Source organism: Penicillium malachiteum (assembly GCF_028827825.1).
Source record: "Penicillium malachiteum strain IBT 17515 chromosome Unknown utg000002l:1.0-8849297.0:1.0-8852440.0, whole genome shotgun sequence".
NCBI lineage: Eukaryota > Fungi > Ascomycota > Eurotiomycetes > Eurotiales > Aspergillaceae > Penicillium > Penicillium malachiteum.
The window spans coordinates 7,895,538-7,914,302 of NW_026643095.1; the positions used below are offsets into that span (position 1 = coordinate 7,895,538).

General features: G+C 47.6%; 9 protein-coding genes across 9 annotated transcripts; 4 read left to right on the forward strand and 5 right to left on the reverse strand.

Moving 5' to 3' along the window:
• Window positions 1-166: 166 nt before the first annotated feature.
• On the reverse strand, window positions 167-739 carry N7483_005938 (uncharacterized protein; the record flags this gene model as incomplete). The annotated part of the gene is made up of 2 exons (XM_057089375.1): window positions 167-325; window positions 389-739. The coding sequence occupies 2 exons, from the start codon at window positions 737-739 to the stop codon at window positions 167-169; spliced, it is 510 nt and encodes a 169-aa protein (XP_056949204.1).
• Window positions 740-1,273: 534 nt separating this feature from the next.
• Window positions 1,274-2,201, reverse strand: N7483_005939 (uncharacterized protein; the record flags this gene model as incomplete). Its single annotated transcript, XM_057089376.1, has 4 exons — window positions 1,274-1,408; window positions 1,478-1,822; window positions 1,888-1,947; window positions 2,037-2,201. 4 exons carry the CDS (start codon window positions 2,199-2,201, stop codon window positions 1,274-1,276), a joined length of 705 nt encoding a protein of 234 aa, XP_056949205.1.
• Window positions 2,202-2,616: 415 nt separating this feature from the next.
• On the reverse strand, window positions 2,617-4,279 carry N7483_005940 (uncharacterized protein; the record flags this gene model as incomplete). The annotated part of the gene is made up of 2 exons (XM_057089377.1): window positions 2,617-3,007; window positions 3,081-4,279. 2 exons carry the CDS (start codon window positions 4,277-4,279, stop codon window positions 2,617-2,619), a joined length of 1,590 nt encoding a protein of 529 aa, XP_056949206.1.
• Window positions 4,280-4,919: 640 nt separating this feature from the next.
• N7483_005941 (metal-dependent hydrolase family protein) lies at window positions 4,920-6,278 on the forward strand (the record flags this gene model as incomplete). The annotated part of the gene is made up of 2 exons (XM_057089378.1): window positions 4,920-5,561; window positions 5,619-6,278. The coding sequence occupies 2 exons, from the start codon at window positions 4,920-4,922 to the stop codon at window positions 6,276-6,278; spliced, it is 1,302 nt and encodes a 433-aa protein (XP_056949207.1).
• Window positions 6,279-6,628: 350 nt separating this feature from the next.
• On the reverse strand, window positions 6,629-8,235 carry N7483_005942 (uncharacterized protein; the record flags this gene model as incomplete). Its single annotated transcript, XM_057089379.1, has 6 exons — window positions 6,629-7,538; window positions 7,591-7,668; window positions 7,722-7,765; window positions 7,832-7,957; window positions 8,024-8,127; window positions 8,208-8,235. The coding sequence occupies 6 exons, from the start codon at window positions 8,233-8,235 to the stop codon at window positions 6,629-6,631; spliced, it is 1,290 nt and encodes a 429-aa protein (XP_056949208.1).
• A 615-nt stretch (window positions 8,236-8,850) lies between these two features.
• Window positions 8,851-12,665, forward strand: N7483_005943 (transcription initiation factor TFIID subunit TAF2; the record flags this gene model as incomplete). The annotated part of the gene is made up of 3 exons (XM_057089380.1): window positions 8,851-9,960; window positions 10,013-11,143; window positions 11,205-12,665. 3 exons carry the CDS (start codon window positions 8,851-8,853, stop codon window positions 12,663-12,665), a joined length of 3,702 nt encoding a protein of 1,233 aa, XP_056949209.1.
• Window positions 12,666-13,539: 874 nt separating this feature from the next.
• Window positions 13,540-14,039, reverse strand: N7483_005944 (putative small nuclear ribonucleoprotein SmG; the record flags this gene model as incomplete). Its single annotated transcript, XM_057089381.1, has 4 exons — window positions 13,540-13,599; window positions 13,650-13,724; window positions 13,875-13,946; window positions 14,010-14,039. 4 exons carry the CDS (start codon window positions 14,037-14,039, stop codon window positions 13,540-13,542), a joined length of 237 nt encoding a protein of 78 aa, XP_056949210.1.
• Window positions 14,040-14,225: 186 nt separating this feature from the next.
• N7483_005945 (uncharacterized protein) lies at window positions 14,226-15,490 on the forward strand (the record flags this gene model as incomplete). Its single annotated transcript, XM_057089382.1, has 2 exons — window positions 14,226-14,310; window positions 14,361-15,490. 2 exons carry the CDS (start codon window positions 14,226-14,228, stop codon window positions 15,488-15,490), a joined length of 1,215 nt encoding a protein of 404 aa, XP_056949211.1.
• A 140-nt stretch (window positions 15,491-15,630) lies between these two features.
• Window positions 15,631-17,725, forward strand: N7483_005946 (uncharacterized protein; the record flags this gene model as incomplete). Its single annotated transcript, XM_057089383.1, has 4 exons — window positions 15,631-15,710; window positions 15,761-16,364; window positions 16,413-16,694; window positions 16,829-17,725. The coding sequence occupies 4 exons, from the start codon at window positions 15,631-15,633 to the stop codon at window positions 17,723-17,725; spliced, it is 1,863 nt and encodes a 620-aa protein (XP_056949212.1).
• Between the last annotated feature and the right edge of the window lie 1,040 nt (window positions 17,726-18,765).

Below are 18,765 nucleotides of genomic sequence, written 5' to 3' on the forward strand. Positions count from 1 at the left end.
AGAATTATAGTCAAACTGGTCACTAAGACCCATTTCCAACTCCACAGTAGATTGCTATCTATTATAGCTTGTAAATACTGGGATCGTGACAACCTAGCTCCTGATATCGATAGTTTCCATATAAATAACAAAAGAAATAGGTGGGCTTCCGCCACGCCAACTTGAATCAATTTGAACGGAGTGTGCTGGCCTGCAGACCCACACCGTGATGAGGAGGGTCTCGTTTTGACTGCACTGCTTGAATAGCATCGGATGCGATAAGTCTCTTGCCCACGAGGTGACGAATATATTCCATCGTCCATTCTTGACATCGTTTATTGGTCGTCTAGTCGAGAAGAAGGATTAGCAAGGTTGTTAGCATCGGTCGCGCCCGCCGAATCATAAATACATCTGTAACTGGTGCTAGGAAGTTCTCGCTGATCCCTGGAGTTGGAATCTCCGCTGCCGAAGCCTCAATAATATCACTTGGTGTTGCATCACTGCTCTTCTCGCCAGGTTGAGAGTCGACTATGTTGGCCGAATCAACCTCTCCGATGGGAAAAATTGTGTATTTCTCTGTAGAGTCCGAGGGAGAATGGTTTCGCTTGAATTCCAGGAAATATCCGACCATCGGAGCTCCTACCGCTTGTATCAACGTTCCATGATCGGGATCTAGCTCGGTAGGGATAAAGATGGCAAAGTGTGCTCTCTGAGCCTCACTATCTCGCGATGTGATAAGAGAAATTGTTCTGGATGTCATGGTGGTGTAGTCTATGTGAAGAGAAAGGAGCCGGGATCTATAGCTATACTGAACTGACGTCAGGCGAGCACTTGGCAGCACGATGCTTGATGCGGGGTAACAAACACCGTTATTTCTTGGGTGACTGGACTCGCTGGAGATCCTCATGTGTTACCTTCTTCGGATCCTGGGGTAGGATTCATTTTTCCTTCCTTCATAGCAAGATTTCAAGGTTTCAAGTTTTCAAGTTTCCATGAAAAATGACAAAAGCCGCCGGAACCAGATTCATAATCAGCGTGTCCATAGTAGTTCCCCGCATTTGCCCAGATTTACCAGGCGCCACATCTTCACAACCTTGGAATACACCTTGACTTATGATTGCTCAGTTGAACATTTTGAAGGACTACTATATCAGGAAGAAGAATTTCCCTGCACCTTTTATTCCAAATTCTTGAATCAAGTCTATAACATTGGGCGTGGGAATTATGACAATTACTATTCTACCATATCGCCATCATCTTCACCAACATTTTGAACATTTGACTCAAAAGATACTTATAAGATATCCTTTCTCATAAATACCGTCTTCGTATCCCAAATCTTGTCATTCTTGTCTTTGATGTTGTAAAAGTTCAGGACAGTTTTAATGAGACGATATCCCCTTTGGCCATACCAGACCTCATTTGGGACCTATACAATTTGTCAGTATCCATTGCATCTCTACAATGTCACCTTCCTGAATTATAATGCTAGACCCACCTTTGGTATAGCTCCATAGCTAATTATTGCAAAGTCCTCCCGCATTTGATCATCCTTTTCGACAGTATCGAGAAGCAAGGTTTTCGCATTCAGAGGCTCTCGGATTGCCATCTCCTCAACCTGGTCCATTGCCGCTCGACCAATACCTTGACTTTGTAGACACTGAGTAACGTAGAAAGTCTTGATCCAAAATGCGCCACTTGAAGGAATATCTAGTTCAACGTCTTTAGCGTCTGGATTTTCCGAGTCCAATGAGATGTGTCCAATTGGAGTGAAGACTGCCTGCGATGGCTCTCGAGGGACGGCATTGATAGAAGTAGCCGTGTCTTGAATTGTCTCATCGGCCTATTCATTGTCAATATGCCTCTTGCTGAATGATGGTATCATCCATGACCTGGAGCACGTTTTACCTTAGGACCAAGCAATGTCCTCAATTGCTGAGTTGTCGGCGAGTCATCGGGTGGGATGACCTTCAGAACAATCGGTCAGAATCGTCGATATTTGGGATCAATTATGACATCTGGAAGAATTGCGCGGCAATTTCCTGATTTTCACTCACAATCCAGTATATGCATTTTCCACCCGTCTTTTGTAGTTCTCGCCATTGATGCTCGACTTTCTCCATGTGCCAACTACACTTGATCCGCTGCTTTAGTAAAGCCTGTCTGTGAACAACAGACTCGGGATCCCAAGGGATCAACAAAACATTGGATTTAGAGCTCATTGTCACGAATGAGTTGTCAAGTATTTTGAATATTGGAATATTCAGGGGAGACGATTTGAGGCTTGAAAGCGGGAGAGTTCAAGATAACAAGCCGTCTTACCAAGCGCCCTCAAGTGAGTCAGCTCTGGAGGTTATACCCGTGATTCTGGACTTTAAGACTCGGATCTTCGGACTGGGAATATCGGCCGAGCCGTCTGACATTCGAGGTCTCCGGCTCCACACTCTACTATTTTTATTGCTGTGGGAATTGAAATTACATCTAATTCTCAGATAGTATGGATACTCATCCGATTCCTGGACGAATCAAATAATAAATAGTTGTAAATTTAAAGTATCAACACGCTGCGCTATCTTCACTGTATCTCAATCGTTTATTACACGTGTGCAAAATATCAGACATCATCAACGTCCACCTCTATACATCATCACCCTTGACACGTGTCTCCTCATTATACCACTTTGAGAAGGCCCGAGTGGGGATATTCGACTCAAACATTGCGTCAATCTCCAATGCTGTACGGCCCTTCATTTCAGGCACTACGAGCCAGGTCACAGCAAAGGCTATGAAGCACAAACCAGCATATACAAAGCCTGTCTTGCCCTTCAGATCGCCTTCATCGGTGTTGTAGATGTAAGGCAGAACGAGGTTGAAAACAACGTTTGACAGCATGTAACACAGGACTCCCACTCCCTGGGCCTTAGCGCGAAGACGTAGCGCAGAGGCCTCTCCAGAAACAGCGAATGAGGCGGGCCAGGCGCCCATTCCACAGACAGCCACAACAGCCATCATGCAAGCAGCGGTGTACCTAAATAATTTGTCAGATATGTATACCAAGGGGCTGATGTGGAAGGTTCTGGAATAATAAAGGAGTCACTTACCAAATGACAACATCGCCAGACCAGCATCCCGCAATTCCCATGCTCAACCAAATTACAGTCGAAATTGCCAACGTAGTAAGCATCAAGCGACGCCGCCCAACTCGGCTCATGAGCCAGACACCAAGGCCATTAGCAATGAGACCCAAGATAATGCCGATGATTAGAACGATAAGACTGAGAGATGAAGACATTCCGACAACTTGCATAAAGTAGCTGGCGCTTGACAAAAGAGGAACACCGAAAAGACTGGGTACTGTGAATGCAAATGCCACGATAAGGGTTCGTCGACGGTTCACGCTGTTAAAGCAGTCCCAGTAAGAGAGCTCAGCTGATAGATGCTCTTCCTGAATGATTGATAGACGCAGCTCTTCAACAAGAGGGGAAACATCCTTCTTGGAACCATGAAGTTTCTTCATGGCGCTGTGTGCTTCGTCGTACTGCTCCTTGCGCAGCAAGTGAGAAGGACTTTCCGGCATGATGACAGCGATTATGAATGGAAGCAAAGTAGTGACCCACTGCGTGCCAAAAGGGATCAGGTAAGCAGCTGATGAGTCCTTATGCTCACAACCATAGATCACAGCAGCACCAATGAGTTCACCAAGAAGCATAAATGTTGGTGAAAGTGCCATCGCAGATCCTCTCAAGGTAGTTGGGACAGTCTCGGAAAGATATGTTTGGGCACCAGCCATGGCACCACCAACTCCCAGACCCTGCACGGCTCGCCCGACGAGGAAGGTTCCTCGTCGAGAATCCATCGCAGCGGGTAGGTTCGCGCAGAACGCGATCGCGATACCGACGGCACAAACCACACAACTAACTGCAAGAGACCAGCGACGACCCAGTCGATCTTGAAACCATCCAGCGGCGGCAGCACCTGCCATCGAACCGATTGGGCCGAATGCACTCCAGATAGATAGCCATGATGAAGGGATGATGAAAGAGCCGTCGTAAAGCTCGCCGAATTCTCGTTTGAAGTAAGGGACAGCGGTGATGGTTCCAAGGATAACAGTATCGTAGCCGGTGAGTAGGAAGGCAAGTGCTAAGCCGAGCGAATAAGCGGATAGTTTGGGATATTTGCGAATTTCGTCAAGTAGTCGTGTCTTCTCCTGAGTCTCAGTAGTATAATCCGGGGTAGAAGAAACCACAGTAGGTTCTTTATCTTCTCGCAACTCTTGGTGATCTGGTAATTCCGATGACATTTTGATAGACGACATCGAGGTATCTTCTCGAACTATGAAAATGGTCAGATATTTCACCACCTCCCCCGACAGGTCCAACCCATGCACTTCTTATACTGGTGGGTCCTTATCAAGACTTAGCCACCATGTTATGTTGGGATAAAAGACGCGTGGGGAATTTCCCAATCAGATCCAAGTATCCAATCATTTCGCCACTATTGGCTTGGATTTATCATACTTCATTCTCGAAGGTCTTCGCTTCGAACAATTTGAACGCGGGGAGAGCATTTGAAGATCTATAAAAGATGCCGACGCAGCCAATGAACACTCTTCACTTGCCGATACCACCAATCATCGTGAGAGATGGAGTCTAATCTACTATCATTGTCTCCACTAACAACGCGTGACTCCTAATTTTTATTCCTAGCGAGGATATTGTTGAGATTATTGAATTTGCCGAGGTGTTTAAAATTGGATCATGGAACAATAATGGATCTGGACACATTTCAAACTCACTGGTGGAGACTCGGAGTTCAAGTTCTCCAGGAATTCGCTCCTATATAAAGACTTTGACCTCGGGACGCCGCGGGAGTTCGAACATTTTTCACGATTATCTCAACTTGAACTGGGCTCGGAATAACCTGGAACATTCATAACCAACATGGATATCTCTCGAATTATTAAGCCTTGGTTGCGCCAACCTCACAAGACTTTTGTCTTCGCCAATGCCACCATCATCGATCCCGTCGAGGGAACTTTGATTCCCAATGCGACTGTCCGCGTCTCCGAGGGCAAGATTGTTCAAATCGACACCACCGACTCAGCTACTGTTAAGGAAAATGTCCCCGAGGAGGATATTATCGACCTGAGCGGAAAGTACTTATGTCCGGGTCTGATTGATTGTCACGTTCATATCGCCGTCGTGCCGGGAGAGACCGATTTGCGAGCCTACAATGATATGTCGGAGCGAGTCAGTCTTACTCGGCAACCACATGTCCTGAGAACTATGATTCAGCGTGGTTTCACATCGATTCGAGACTGTGGTGGTGCTAGTTTGGCTATGAAGCAGGCTGTCGAAGACGGTGTCCCTCCCGGTCCTCGTATGTTCATTGCTGGATTTGCGCTTTCTCAGACAGGTGGTCATGGTGATATGCGTGGTCCCCACAATGATCAGTTGTGCTGTGGTGGCTCCATCTCTGGTATTAGTCGAATTGTGGATGGCCCGGCTGAGTGTTACAAATTTGCCCGAGATGAGCTTCGTCAAGGCGCGGACTTTATTAAGATCATGGGAGGAGGTGGTGTGGTGAGTTCCAGTTAGTTAATAATATGTCTGGATATGGCTGACTAGATACTCCTACAGGCAAGTCCCACAGATCGCATTGAGCATGTCCAATTCTCCGATGAGGAAATCAAGGCTATCGTCACCGTGGCCAAGAATGCAGGCACATACGTCACAAGTCACAGCTACACTCCCCAGGCAATTCAACAAGCCATCAACCTGGGCGTGCGCGGAATCGAGCACGGAAATCTGATCGACCTGGAGACAGCCAAGCTAATGGCTGAGAAGGGCACATTCCTCACACCAACCTTGATCGCCCATGTTATGTCCAAGCAGATGAACTTCCTGCCTGCTGAAAGTGCTGCTAAGAACGACGAAGTTCTCGAAAAGGGACTCCGCGCAATGAAGATGGCCGTGGATGCCGGAGTTACGGTCTGTTTCGGTACTGATCTTCTGGGTCCCATGCATTTCGCCCAGAGCAAGGAGTTCTCTGTTCGCAGCAAGGTCCTCACCCCTCTCCAAATCCTGCGCAGTGCAACAATCAATGCTGCTCGCCTTGTCATGCGGGAGGACGAATTGGGTCAGATTAAGGAGGGATTCACTGCGGATATGTTGGTTCTGAATGCTAACCCGCTTGAGGATATCACTGTCTTGGATCGGGCCGAGCAGAGCATTCTGAGTGTTATTAAGGATGGCAGAATTATGACATCCCGATTGGAAAAATTGGTAGCTGAGCACTAGTGAGGGAATTAAGTTTCTCAAATAGTACACGCAGCTGTGATACTGCGATAATTAATGTTTCAAAATTCAATTGGCATAAGTACATGTGCAGGATATAACACTGCATGCAGATGGTAGTGGTGAAGTACACGGGTCAACAAGTACCCTAGTAAAACATGAACCAAGGAGGTTATGACGTTCTAATTACAACAAATATAGAGGGCGTATAGACAAGAATGCATCATCCGTGACAAGAAATGTGAGTGTGCAATGCAAAGACGTGGTGGCGCCCTTCAGACATGAGGGCCCAATGTTTCATTATTCCAACAAATTCCGGCAAATCCCAACATCTAAGAACGTCAGGTTCGAACTCAGTGGTTCTTGAAGGTGTCCTCCGTACCGTTGCTTCCAGAAGCCAAGCCAAGGCCAGCTTCACCAAAGTCGCGGTAGACACGGTCGCGAGCTACGGATCGGTCTTTGCGAATGGTAAGGCAGTTAATGCCAAGGAAAGTAGTGATGCGGTTGATAACCAGAACAGCCCAATGCATGTAGATCACAAGTGCAAAGACCAAGTATAAGCGCAGGTACCAAATTTCGAACCAGGCGCTAACCATTGGGAAACCAAGGCGAGGCAGGTTGGCAAGTACAGCACCACCGATGAGGGGCGCCTGCAGGACTGTCCAGTAAGGGAATGGTTGGCGCAGAAGGTGAGCGAGAATAATCATGGTGGTCATACGACCAAAGACGAAGGAAATGACCCAGCAGTAGAGAACCAGGTGGTTATTGACCAGGAGGTACGAGTAAGGCGAGAAGAGCCAGGCAACATTGCAGATTGTGAACAGAATCATTGGCACCCATTCCTTGAGCAGAGGAGTGAAGGGTAGGCCCTGCTTCTTGCGAGCAGCATAGACGTTCATCACGCATCCTGGCAAGTGGCCAAAGAAGAAGCCGCCAACAAGAATCGGCACCCACAAGTCCTTGACAGAGTTGGTGCCGAAGATTTGGGGGAGATTGATGAGATCAGTAATTGGCTGCGCCCAGATGCCGGGTCCCCAAATGCCCGAAGCAATCATGATGCTGATAGCAATGAGAAGTCCCTCAGTGGGGCCATTGAAGTAACCCAGGTACAAGGTGTGGGTGTGGAAGGTTTCCCAGGTCGAGAAGTACATCGCCAAGCAGGGCACAAGGGCAGTGTATGCACCAAGCTGGGAAGCACCAAATCCCATGGCGGCAGTCTCCAAAAGACTAGCAAGAGTGCAGTTCAAAGAGTCGATTCCATGACTGGTGTTTTGATTAGCAATCTATCCACGGCTGGCTCAGGGACGGTACGAACTCAAAAAGTTCTCCCAGCCCGCTGGAAGTTCCTGTCCTCCGTGCTTGTTTACCGTCGACATTATCTAAAGTTGAGTACCTATGATATGTCAGCCAGTGCCAACATAACATTTTAGAGACTGGTGTACTAACATCCACATGCCCAGAGCAAAACTGAAGTACAACCACGAAGGGCCCTAGAGATAATGAGTGAGCGTTCGGTAACAATAGATGAAAATAATGGGTGTGTCGAGGGTACCTACCGGTCCCAACAAATCGGGAATTAAGAAGACGATCAGGAAGACATTGCCCACGATGAACAGGAAACCCAACAGGGTGACCATGTTCGGGGCAATCCACATGGGCAGAAGTTCCACAAAGGCATTCCACTGTATGCATATTCAATATCAGCCATGTTCTCTAAACGCGTATGGTCTTTGTCTGGGCAATCGTACGTAGTGCTTGAGAATGTAATTCGAAATCGGTGACTTGTCGACACTGGAGTACTTGTAAGACTTCAAAGGAAGGAGGGCCTCATCGGAAAGGGAGTCCTGGGTCTCTGTAGAATCAAACCCGAGTTAATTAGTACGTGTATCCCTGACAAAATCGAGGCCTGGCCTCTCATCGGAATAAACGTACCTTGGACCATCCGTTGAATTACGTTCATTTTGGAGTAATTGAGGGCCGCGTCGCGTCCACGTTCAGGGCGGGTCAACCAGGAACTATATACCACTTGGTTTTTTTGGACAGTAAGGCTGCAGGAGAAAGAAAAGTCAAAAGTAGAGAGAAATGAGACCCCATAAAATGGATCTGGGTCCAATAATAGCCAAAAATAGCCCCAAGGGAAATTCAGGGTCTTGAAGAATGTCTCACTCTGGACTCAGGGATTTTCCGTTTCGGGTCACGTGCCGACACCTCCGCATCAGCGCGCGGAACGCGATCGCTCCACAAGGTTAGGCTCAACTGCCTTCTTTGGTCTCACTATTCTCCAAAAGAGTTGTCGATCTTTTATTTGAGACCTTACATTCAATTTCACTTCATTCACCGACGTTGCTATCCACCACAACGAGCTATCAGCCAACCTCCCACGTCCTTACACCGAGTCAGATCCTTGAGCTCCCAACATTCACCTGCGCGCAACGGACTTTCCTTCCTACACTTCGCTATCTCATCGCTCACTTCGCTCCGCTGCTGTCATGCCCACCTACTAACTTGAATGGACATGACGGTTGAGGTTTCTCATAGCGCTCGTCGCGCAGCTTGCCAGTAAGGATATTTCGCGATGCCGGGCGTCGTCGAAATGACATCCAACGCTCCAATGCCCGGCCAGGATTTTGGCGTCGCACACCAGAAAGTCGAGCTGGAGATCGACTTCAGCAGCAAGAGTTTGAGAGGAAGCACGGAAATCACAATTCATCCGCAGAGAAAGGACTTGAGGGAAATCCGCCTAAATTTTCGCCAGGGCGAGATCAAACGATTGAACGTGAACGGGAAACCTGCCGCAAGCTGGGAATACGCCGATTTATACGAGAATATTCACCTTTACGGAGCGCAATACCATCAACGATTGACCCCGAGGATTGACACGCTTCTCAAGACCCCACGCGAGCCCGAGTTGAAAGTCATACTTCCGAAGAGTGTCAGGATCGAAGAGCTTGATCCTTGTTCTGCAGAGGCGCAGGATCAGATCGCACTTCAGGGTGCTGGGGATGGTGTTGATGGGCCGGTGGCTGGTCGGGGGCCTGAGGCCAACCTTCCACGCTTCAAGGCAGTAGTTTTGAGTATCGAATTCTCAACCGACCGTATTCGTGATGGATTGCAGTTTGTCGGAGTGGATGGTGGAGATAGACGCTATCCACATGCATACACCACAAATTCGCTTGACTTGGGAGTCGGTTGTCCCTTGTTCCCTTGTGTTGATGATGCAATGTCACGGTGCACCTGGGAAATTTCCATTTCATGCCCCTCTTCATTGAAAGATGTCTTCGAGCGAAAGAACCGCGATAGTGCTAGCTCTCGCTCACGGCCCCAACCACCTAGGCACATTTCTGCGGATGACGAGGGGTTAGATATGTCTGTCGTTTGCTCTGGTGAACTTACAGATGATATCATTGACCCAAAAGATCCTAGTCGCAAAACCGTTTCGTTTGGATGCTATTCTCCACTTTCTGCTCGACAAATTGGGTTTGCTGTTGGTCCTTTTGAATACGTCAATCTGGCAGATTTTCGTGAGAGTGACCAGGATGAACAACTTGGTCAGAATGCAATCCCTTTGCATGCCTTCTGTTTGCCGGGTAGAGGTGATGAAGTTCAAAACACCAGTTTCCCCATGGCCCAGGCCATTGATTTCTTTTCACTCTCTTATGGGTCTTATCCATTCTCTAGCTACAAAGTTTGCTTTGTTGATGATGTTCCATCAGACACGCTCCCGACAGCATGTTTAGCAATTTGCAGCAATCATCTTCTCTTCCCCCCCTGAGATCATCGACCCTATGTACGACTCAACGCGAGCACTGGTGCACGCACTGGCATGTCAGTGGATTGGAATCAATATCATTCCAAGCGAGCCTGCAGATACCTGGGTCACAGTTGGCGTTGCCTGGTACATCACTGATACGTTCATGAAGAAGTTGTGCGGAAACAATGAATATCGGTATCGCCTCAAGCAGATGTCTGATCGGGCCTGTGAGCTGGACTACGAACGTCCCTCCATTCATGACATGGGAAACTTTCTAAAGATTGATCCATCTGAGAATCAATTCATTGCACTGAAAGCCCCTTTGGTTTTGTTCATCCTCGACCGTCGTTTGACAAAGGCCAGTGGAAAAGCCACTATGTCCCGTATCATATCCCGACTATTTCTCAATTCTCGCATGGGGGATATCCCCAATGGTGCGGTTACATCATCATTATTCCAAAAGACCTGCGAGCGTCTCGGGCATGCCAAGCTTGACGTTTTCTTCCAACAATGGGTTTATGGTGCCGGATGTCCTCGTTTCCAGGCTACGCAGCGTTTCAACAAGAAGAAGCTTGTGGTTGAAATGATGATCAGACAGGTTCAATCTGAGCAACAGGCAGCTCGAGACCTCGACAAGAATGCCTTTCTGCGTGACGTCAAGGAGGAGGTTCGCCATGTTTATGCCGGTGCTATCCAACCTGTATTCACAGGTTCAATGACTATCCGTATTCACGAAGCTGATGGCACCCCATATGAACACATTGTCGAGATCAAGGAAGGAATAACGAAGTTTGACATCCCCTACAACACAAAGTACAAGCGACTCAAGCGAAACAAGAAGCAAAGAGAGCGTGCGGTTGCAAATGGAGACTCAGAAACTCAAGAAGATGTACTTCTCTACTGTCTTGGAGATGTTCTGCAGACTGAGGAAGAAACACAGCAGTGGCGCCTGGCGGACTGGACCAAGGAAGACGAAGAACGAATGGGTCAAGAGTCTTACGAATGGATCCGAATGGATGCCGATTTCGAGTGGGTTTGCAGGCTATCTCTTGGTATGCCTGGTTACATGTACCTGTCGCAGCTCCAACAAGATCGAGACGTTGTTGCTCAGTTGGAGGTAGGTTATTTACCATGTACATGTTCACTCACCACGACTTCATGCTAATCTCTTTCCCCAGTCCCTTCAATACATGGCAGCACAACGTGAACATCCACTTATCTCGACCATTTTCGCTCGAACCCTCATGGATAGTCGTTATTTCCACGGCATTCGTGTGACTGCTGCACGAGCCTTGGTTAAACATGCCAAAGATGAAGTGGATTGGATTGGATTATTCCATCTCGAGCAGGCGTTCCAGGAACTCTTCTGTCTTCCGGGATCACCAATGACTCGGTCAAACGATTTCTCGGACAGGGCCGCGTATATTCTTCAACAAGAGATCCCAGAGGCGATCTCGAAGGTGCGCGATAACAGTGGCAAAACCCCCATGCGAGTCAAGCAATTCCTTTTCGACAAGCTCAAGTTTAATGATAACTCAAACAATGAGTACTCCGATAACTACTATGTGGCGTCTTTAATGCGCTCGCTCTGCCACGCCCTCCTTGGGCGGAATGAGTCACGTCAAGACGATGAGTTGGAGAATTTTGACATGCAGCGCGCCCTCGATGCCCAGGCTGAGGAACAGTTAGAGAAGGATGCCCTCGCGGAGTTTGATCGTTACCGACGAATGGATGAATGGTCAGGTTCTTATCAAAACCTCTACGCAAGAGCTGCACTGCAGTGTCAGATGCAAATGATGCAAGTCAAGATTCAGGAGGTCGACCTCATGCGTTTTATCCCTTACACTAGAGCTGGAACATACGATCTTCTGCGATTGCAGGCATTCGATTGCCTGGTCGAACTTGATATCTCTCAACTCCCAGAAATCATTCGCTGGCTGATTTACAGCATGACCAGTGATTCATCTGCATACGTCCGGCACCATTGCCAACAATTATTTGGTCGAGCCTTGGCTATGATTGCATTCGGTCGCCCTCCACAGCCAGAGAATAACAACCTTGATGGCTTGATTATTGAGCAGGAGTCCTCTACTGAGGTCCGACAGGCTGATCTCGCACGTCGTCAAACTGTACCTGGCGCAATTGAGGCTCTCAAGCGAGAGCTCGCTGGTGATGCCTCCCTCAAGGAATACATTTGGGCTGCCGCCAATTCATGGCCTCTTGGAATTCTCGAGATATCCGAGCTAGTCGACATTTGCAGTATTATGTTCGAGCCCGTTACGTCTAAAATGGCCCGGATCAAACTTCCTCGTTTCTGGAAAGTCCAACATATGGGACGTGGAAAGATGCGATTCTATCGGTCAAACAATGTGCGCACAAGTCTTGCGCCGTCGAAGGAGTCGGCCAAGCGCAAGCGCGAAGAGCAGGTTATGCCACCACCTGCTCCTCGTATCACCTTCAAACAATCCAAAACACACTCCACTCCTGTTCCTCCTTCTACCCCGAGTCTTCCCAAGCTTCATATCCCCAAACCATCACCCACCCCTGCAGCGCCAAGTACACCTGGTGCCTCTACCCCATCCACTCCGGGCACACTCAAGCTCAAGCTTAAGTTTGGGCAAAAACCAAAACAGTCTTAGAGCCATATGATACCTGCATTTCCATAGCTTCATGTGTTCCCCGTCTACCCTTTCCGTTCCTACATCAGCTTTGACATTTTTTTAGGGTGAAAGACGTCAAGCATGGCTTTTGGCGTCGACCGGATGATACTATATTCTTGAGAACAATAATCAAAATTTTATGCCCCATATCTACATATTCAATATTTCTTGTTCGTAGTTCTCTCCGAGTCTCTTCCATAGTAAACTTCATCTGTATCGTGAATCAACATTTGGAACATTCGAACAGAACTCGGAAGTTTCCAAGATTGAAGGTTCCTCTATGTACTAGTAGTAATCTGTCGTGACTGACCAACTTGGTTTGGAATGGAAAGTCGACAATCGTGACCTTCCCCGGCCTGCCAGTGGATCTACTACGGAGAACCTTCAAATTGAAGACAGTTGGGTTCCAAGATTGGACAATATGTACTATCCAGATGACATTTGTGCATGTTCAGGAAACCTTTCCCGGGGTTCAGATTTGAATAGTAGTACTCTCAAGTGCTACATATTTGGGTTTCAAATACTATGGACTCCTCTTGAATATATCCATATGTTTAATGCGGCATTAGTACTAGGTACCTTGGATGAAATTGGGACATACATCGTTTCAAGATACCCACTCAAATATGCGGGTCATTTCAATTTTGATAAAAGGGATTTCTTTACCCAGAAACAGAAAAAAAACAAGGACTGCAGTAGAAACAGAAAAAAGGTTTTGATGGTCCCCAGAAGAGCAACCGACCCATAAACTCCCTGTAGCATTATGATCATCCCCAGCCGCCGGTCAAGCCGCGAGCTTTGTGTGTCGCCCCTTTAGATAACATGTCATCGATCGTAGATGGTATATGTGTGCTTATTTGTCGCTAATACGTTCGAGAGCCTCCAGCATGACGACGGAGTTACCACGGATGACCTAGACACTTGATTAGTACTGTTTTTAAAGCAATGGGCTGAAATACGCACAATCATGCCAATGGCAACCTTCTCACCACCAGCCTTCTCTTCGAAAGCCTCATCCAGGACAATGTTCATGAAGACCTTAAAAATCGAATCAGTGATTACTCTTCAAAGCGGGCAGACCATCCCGAGCTGTTTTGGCGCTGCCGCAGTTCCAAATCGGACACAGGATAAGCTCGCCCGGGCGCATATGGTTTAAATGACTCGAGGGAAGTAGACTGTAGAACGTACATCGTAGCCACGGAGGATACCAATCACTTTGCGGTTGCCGTTCAATTGGCAGAAGACCCGCTTCTCCATGTACTGCGCGGAAGAGTCAGAGACGGTTCAAGAGACATAAGATGGAGTATCTGGATTTCGACCTACCTTCTTCAACTCCGGCTGAGCTTGAGGCATTTTGGGCAAGCTGGACACGGGGTTTGATGGTTTGGCAAGAATGGGTTGAACTCATCGCGCTGCGTGCTTTGGTATCGGCGGCCCCGGAACATCTTATCTCCGGAATCCGGATAGGCGATAAGAAGAGCTTAAGAGCTTCAGATCTCGCCGCATTCTTCACCATCTGTCACTTTATACACGCCCACCATGAGCTCAGCATTTTTAAATCGTCGGAAGCCACGAAAGGTTGGGGGAGATGAAGAGGATGAGGCAGATGGGGGTGCCACTCCTGGTGAGTCTACAATGATTCTTCATAGTATGAAAGATCTAACAAGTATGCAGAGCCGGTCGTCAAGAGACCAACAAAGTCGAAACCCAAGTCGAAGCTGCGCATGTCATTCAACCCCGGCGGTACATCAATGGCCGATGAGGGAGAAGAGCCAAGCGAAGTCGTCATCCCGAAACGACATGGCTTAGGACGAAAGGCGATGGAGCGCAATGCTTCTCAACGAAATATCCTTCTTTCAGGCGCGGCAGAGCAATTATCTTCACGTTTCGGACATGATCTGGATCGCCCTAGCTACAGCAGCGACTATCTCAAAGAACTCAAAGACTCGACGCCATCCACACCGAAGAGCACAGATGACGAGTCGAAGGCGGTCGATGTGGCAGCCAAGTTTGGCGAGGTCATGGTGGTTTCCGCCCCGTCAGCTATCCCCAGCGAAGCTGAAATCCGAGAAAAGAAAGCTCGTCGAGCGCGATTAGCCTTGGAACACAGTGCTAAGTCTACAGAGGAAGACTTTATTTCACTGGATGAAGGTGCGCTGAGCGATGATGATTGGGACGCGATCGCGCGTGGGGAAAAATCAGCCGAGGATGCGAAGGACACACGACTTATTCGCGACGATGAGGACTTTGCTGAAGGATTTGATGAATACGTGGAGGATGGAAAGATCTCGCTGGGGAATCAAGCGGAGCGTGAACAAAAACGTAAACAACGTGATGCTATGCGTGAGCTTATCGAAAATGCCGAAGGACCTTCGGACGAGGAAGATTCCGATCTCGAAGAGAAAGCCGCATACGAAGCGAAGCAAACCAAAGCTGCTATTGGTCACAAGTCCGATGGCATCGAGCGTCCTCGTACTCCACCTAAGATGACATCCTTGCCTCGGCTGTCTAACAGTCTTGAAAGACTGCGGATGTCTCTGGCAGCAATGGAAACGTCTAAGACCCAAATGATCGTCCGTATGGAGGACCTTCGCAAAGAAAAGGCAGATATCGCTGTTCGTGAGGTCGAAATTCAAACCCTCATCAAAGAGGCGGGAGAAAATTACGAACGGTTGAAAAAGGAGGCCGGTGTTGACCCATCTGCAAATGAGGATGTCACGGCAGGGGCGTTGGAGAAGTCGCGAGGATTGGAGAGTATCGGAGCGTCACTACAAGTTTCCGATTCCAGTTCTGAGGAATTATGAGTCTCGCTTTCCTCTTTTGCGTCTGCTTGGTCATCCGTGTACTGAACCTCAGGAGCCCGTCTCAAATTATTTTAGATCTCAGTTTTGTTATAGTTGACTCGTTTGATACCCCATGTTCCTATTCTTCAACAAAATCTACCATGCCTCCACAGGGCTTTTTGTCTATATTTCGCCATCCTTCCCACAAGTCCAGAGCAGTTCTTTCAGACGATGACCATTCGTGCGTTCTCTAATGATTCCCTACTTTTTACATGGTCACGCTTATGATAGGTATCTAAACAACAGCCATATTGGCCCGCTGCCGTGGATCGCCAACCCCGTGGACTTGACTCTTGAAACCGGTCCTCGCCTTTATCGCCGCTCAGATGCAGCTCCCATCGAACTCTTCTTCGATCTATTTTTCGTGGCCAATCTATCGACTTTCACCGCGACTCATGAGATAAACAATGTCACCGGTATGTTCCAAATCGACTTTCTGGCCAATGCGTTTCATGATCGTATTCTGATATGTATGGCTTCAGCGTTAGGTGCGTACGTCGGATTTCTCGGAGTCATATGGTTCACCTGGCTACAAGTGACTCTGTTTGATATACGCTTTGCTCGAGATTCTGTCATGGAAAGAGTTTTCAAAGCGTTCCAGCTCGGTGCAATGATCGGCTTTGCCTCTGCCGGGACTCGATTTACAACCCGTGTTCGTGATGATAATCTCTGGGCATTTCAGTTGCTAAGTTTGATGCTAGCTGTTAGTCGAATACAGCTGGCGATTCAATATACTATCACCTTAGGCTTCATGCATGAACACATGAAAGACGATGCAAAGGGTGTTTGGTATACTGCACTTGTGTTTTGGACGACTACCATCCTCTACATTGCAGTAAGGCTACCCTTTATCCTTTTTCAATGCCAATTAACAATTTGCTAGCTTTTCTTCGTGTTCAAACGACCTCGTGGCATTCCATCTCGAATTTGGATTATTTGGTTTGTGTTATTTGGCTTTGAGATGTGGACGGTAATGGGCATCTCTTGTATTTGGACAGCGCTCAGCTTCAAAAAAACACACCTCAACGGTCGAATGAGCCTCCTTACGCTGATAATCATTGGAGAGGGCGTCATTGCGGTGACTCGGATTGTCAACAAGACTGTGCGGCCAGGAGGGTGGACCCCTTGGACTTTTTTCCACATCCTGGGGGTGACCACCAACGTTGTATGTTTCCCCAAGAAGGAGATTTCCCCCTTCTCTTTCATCTCCATGGTCCTTCCAAATTCTTCTACAATTTTGTCCCATTATCTTCGCTCTTTCTTATATGTGAAGAGACCTGACTGACAACCTCTTAATAGTATTTGCTTTGGCAGGTTTATTTTGATCTTTCTCCTCAACAGCTCGGTATATTGGCCCAGCAGATCTGGGCCCAGCTTCATTTCCCCTTTCATGTGTCCCTCATTCTTTTGCTGGAAGGCTCTCAGATCTTGGCACTGACACTCGATGTCACGCTTAAGCTGAAGTACCTAGCCCAAACATTTTCATTTGTGTGTGAGGAAAATCGTCCTAGCCAGGACCGCGCTATTGCACTTATCAGGAGCACAATCAACGATATGGAGATTCCATTCAGTCGGGGTGCAACACAGGAGTGGAATGCCATTTCCAAACTGTTGGACGATCTTGCAAAACAACCGCTCTGTCCAGATATGAGGATATTGCTGAACAAGGCAACGGGAATACGAATAGAAGTCGATACTATGAATCCGGGCACTTTGGTCTATACTGAAGATATTTTTAGTGACCTGATGGGCAATGTGACAGCCGCCCTTTTTTCTAGCATGGACATTACCCCGCCAGTCAAGGTAGACATCAGTCTTCTTGACAGTCAACAACTACTGCAGATGTACATGAAAGTTTTGGCCTTTGTGTATATATACTTCTTTGCCGTCGCAAGTATATCAATGGCTCTGTTCGCCGCATTCAACCTTCTCTCTCGCTCGCATGAGAGGCGTATGTATCTAGCTCTTTCAACTGCCGTGCGACTTATACTTGCCATCTTCTTGGCTGGACTCGTTTCATTCGTTGCTAACTTCGCGCTGGCCTATTCATTCATGACATCGCCGATAATCTTGTACGCCTTGAGCCTGACACTTTTGACTGGTCAGTTGTTTTGTGGTGTTTTTGTCCCTTCTCCTCTTGTTCAAAATTCTAATTGGCTACAGTTTTGCTGTTTGACCGACTTTTTGACGGTCTAGCATCCCGGAGAGACGCAGCCGGCCGGCGGAAGCGGGAAGATCGCAGAGAGTCCAAGTTTCCCACACCTGCATCGATAACGGTTGAACAGGCCCCAACTGCCGCTATAGAGTCTAATGAGGATCGAAGGATCTCTTTGTCTCTGCCCATTTCTGGAGAGGGGGATGTTCACTCTCGGGTATCTGATTCTTAACCGTTGATCTACATCCCTGTGGTTGTGTGTATGTTGGAACCTCGAGCAGCCAACTCAAAGTTCAATTTTAGCCTCCTTGTTTCTAGTCAGGCAGAAATCCTGCATTCTGCATGAGTGCCCATTATTTTGTGTCCCCATGTCCTCGAATCAGTTCCTCGAGAATAAAAAGTCTATTGACCGACAATAGTGATCAGCTACCCTGTTCCTGAATAGCCACTCTGTGTAGCATGACCATCATTGCATTTGCTCGAACTCGTCGTAATTCATGATGATTTTGGAGCTGAGGGGCACTGGTGATTTTTCATTCTTGCAAAGTCTAATGAATGGCTTCAAGACATTATATCTGATGCTGGCCAGTTTTGACAACCCGAATTCAGTTTCTGAGTTAACAAAATTCCAATCTGGATTATCTCCATATCTGACAAGATGCCTTGAGGTTTGTGGCCTGAGTGCATTACACTATTCGCCTTATCTCATCCAACTGTTTCCATATTAGCAATAGGCATCATGAATTGGTAAGTCAGACCCGAATTTGGCATTCGCGATAGCTTCCCTAATGAAAATACTAGTAGTCACTAGTACAAGTTGCTTTCAACTTGTGAGTAACAAAGCCACCCGAGACCCCTGCGGTGAAGAATAGTAACAGGCTGCAGGGCTCAATCTGCTGTATCATATCGATGTCACTAATTAGTGCAATATCCGCGACAGCGCATACCTACAGGCTCTTGGCAGAATCACTGGCATTATGGGGCTAATGATCTGCAGCAAGCCATTGTTTATGTCTGGGTGGATTATCATACTCCCTGTCTCTGCTTCAAAGCTGGAGATATCTCGGCTATTCTCTAAAGC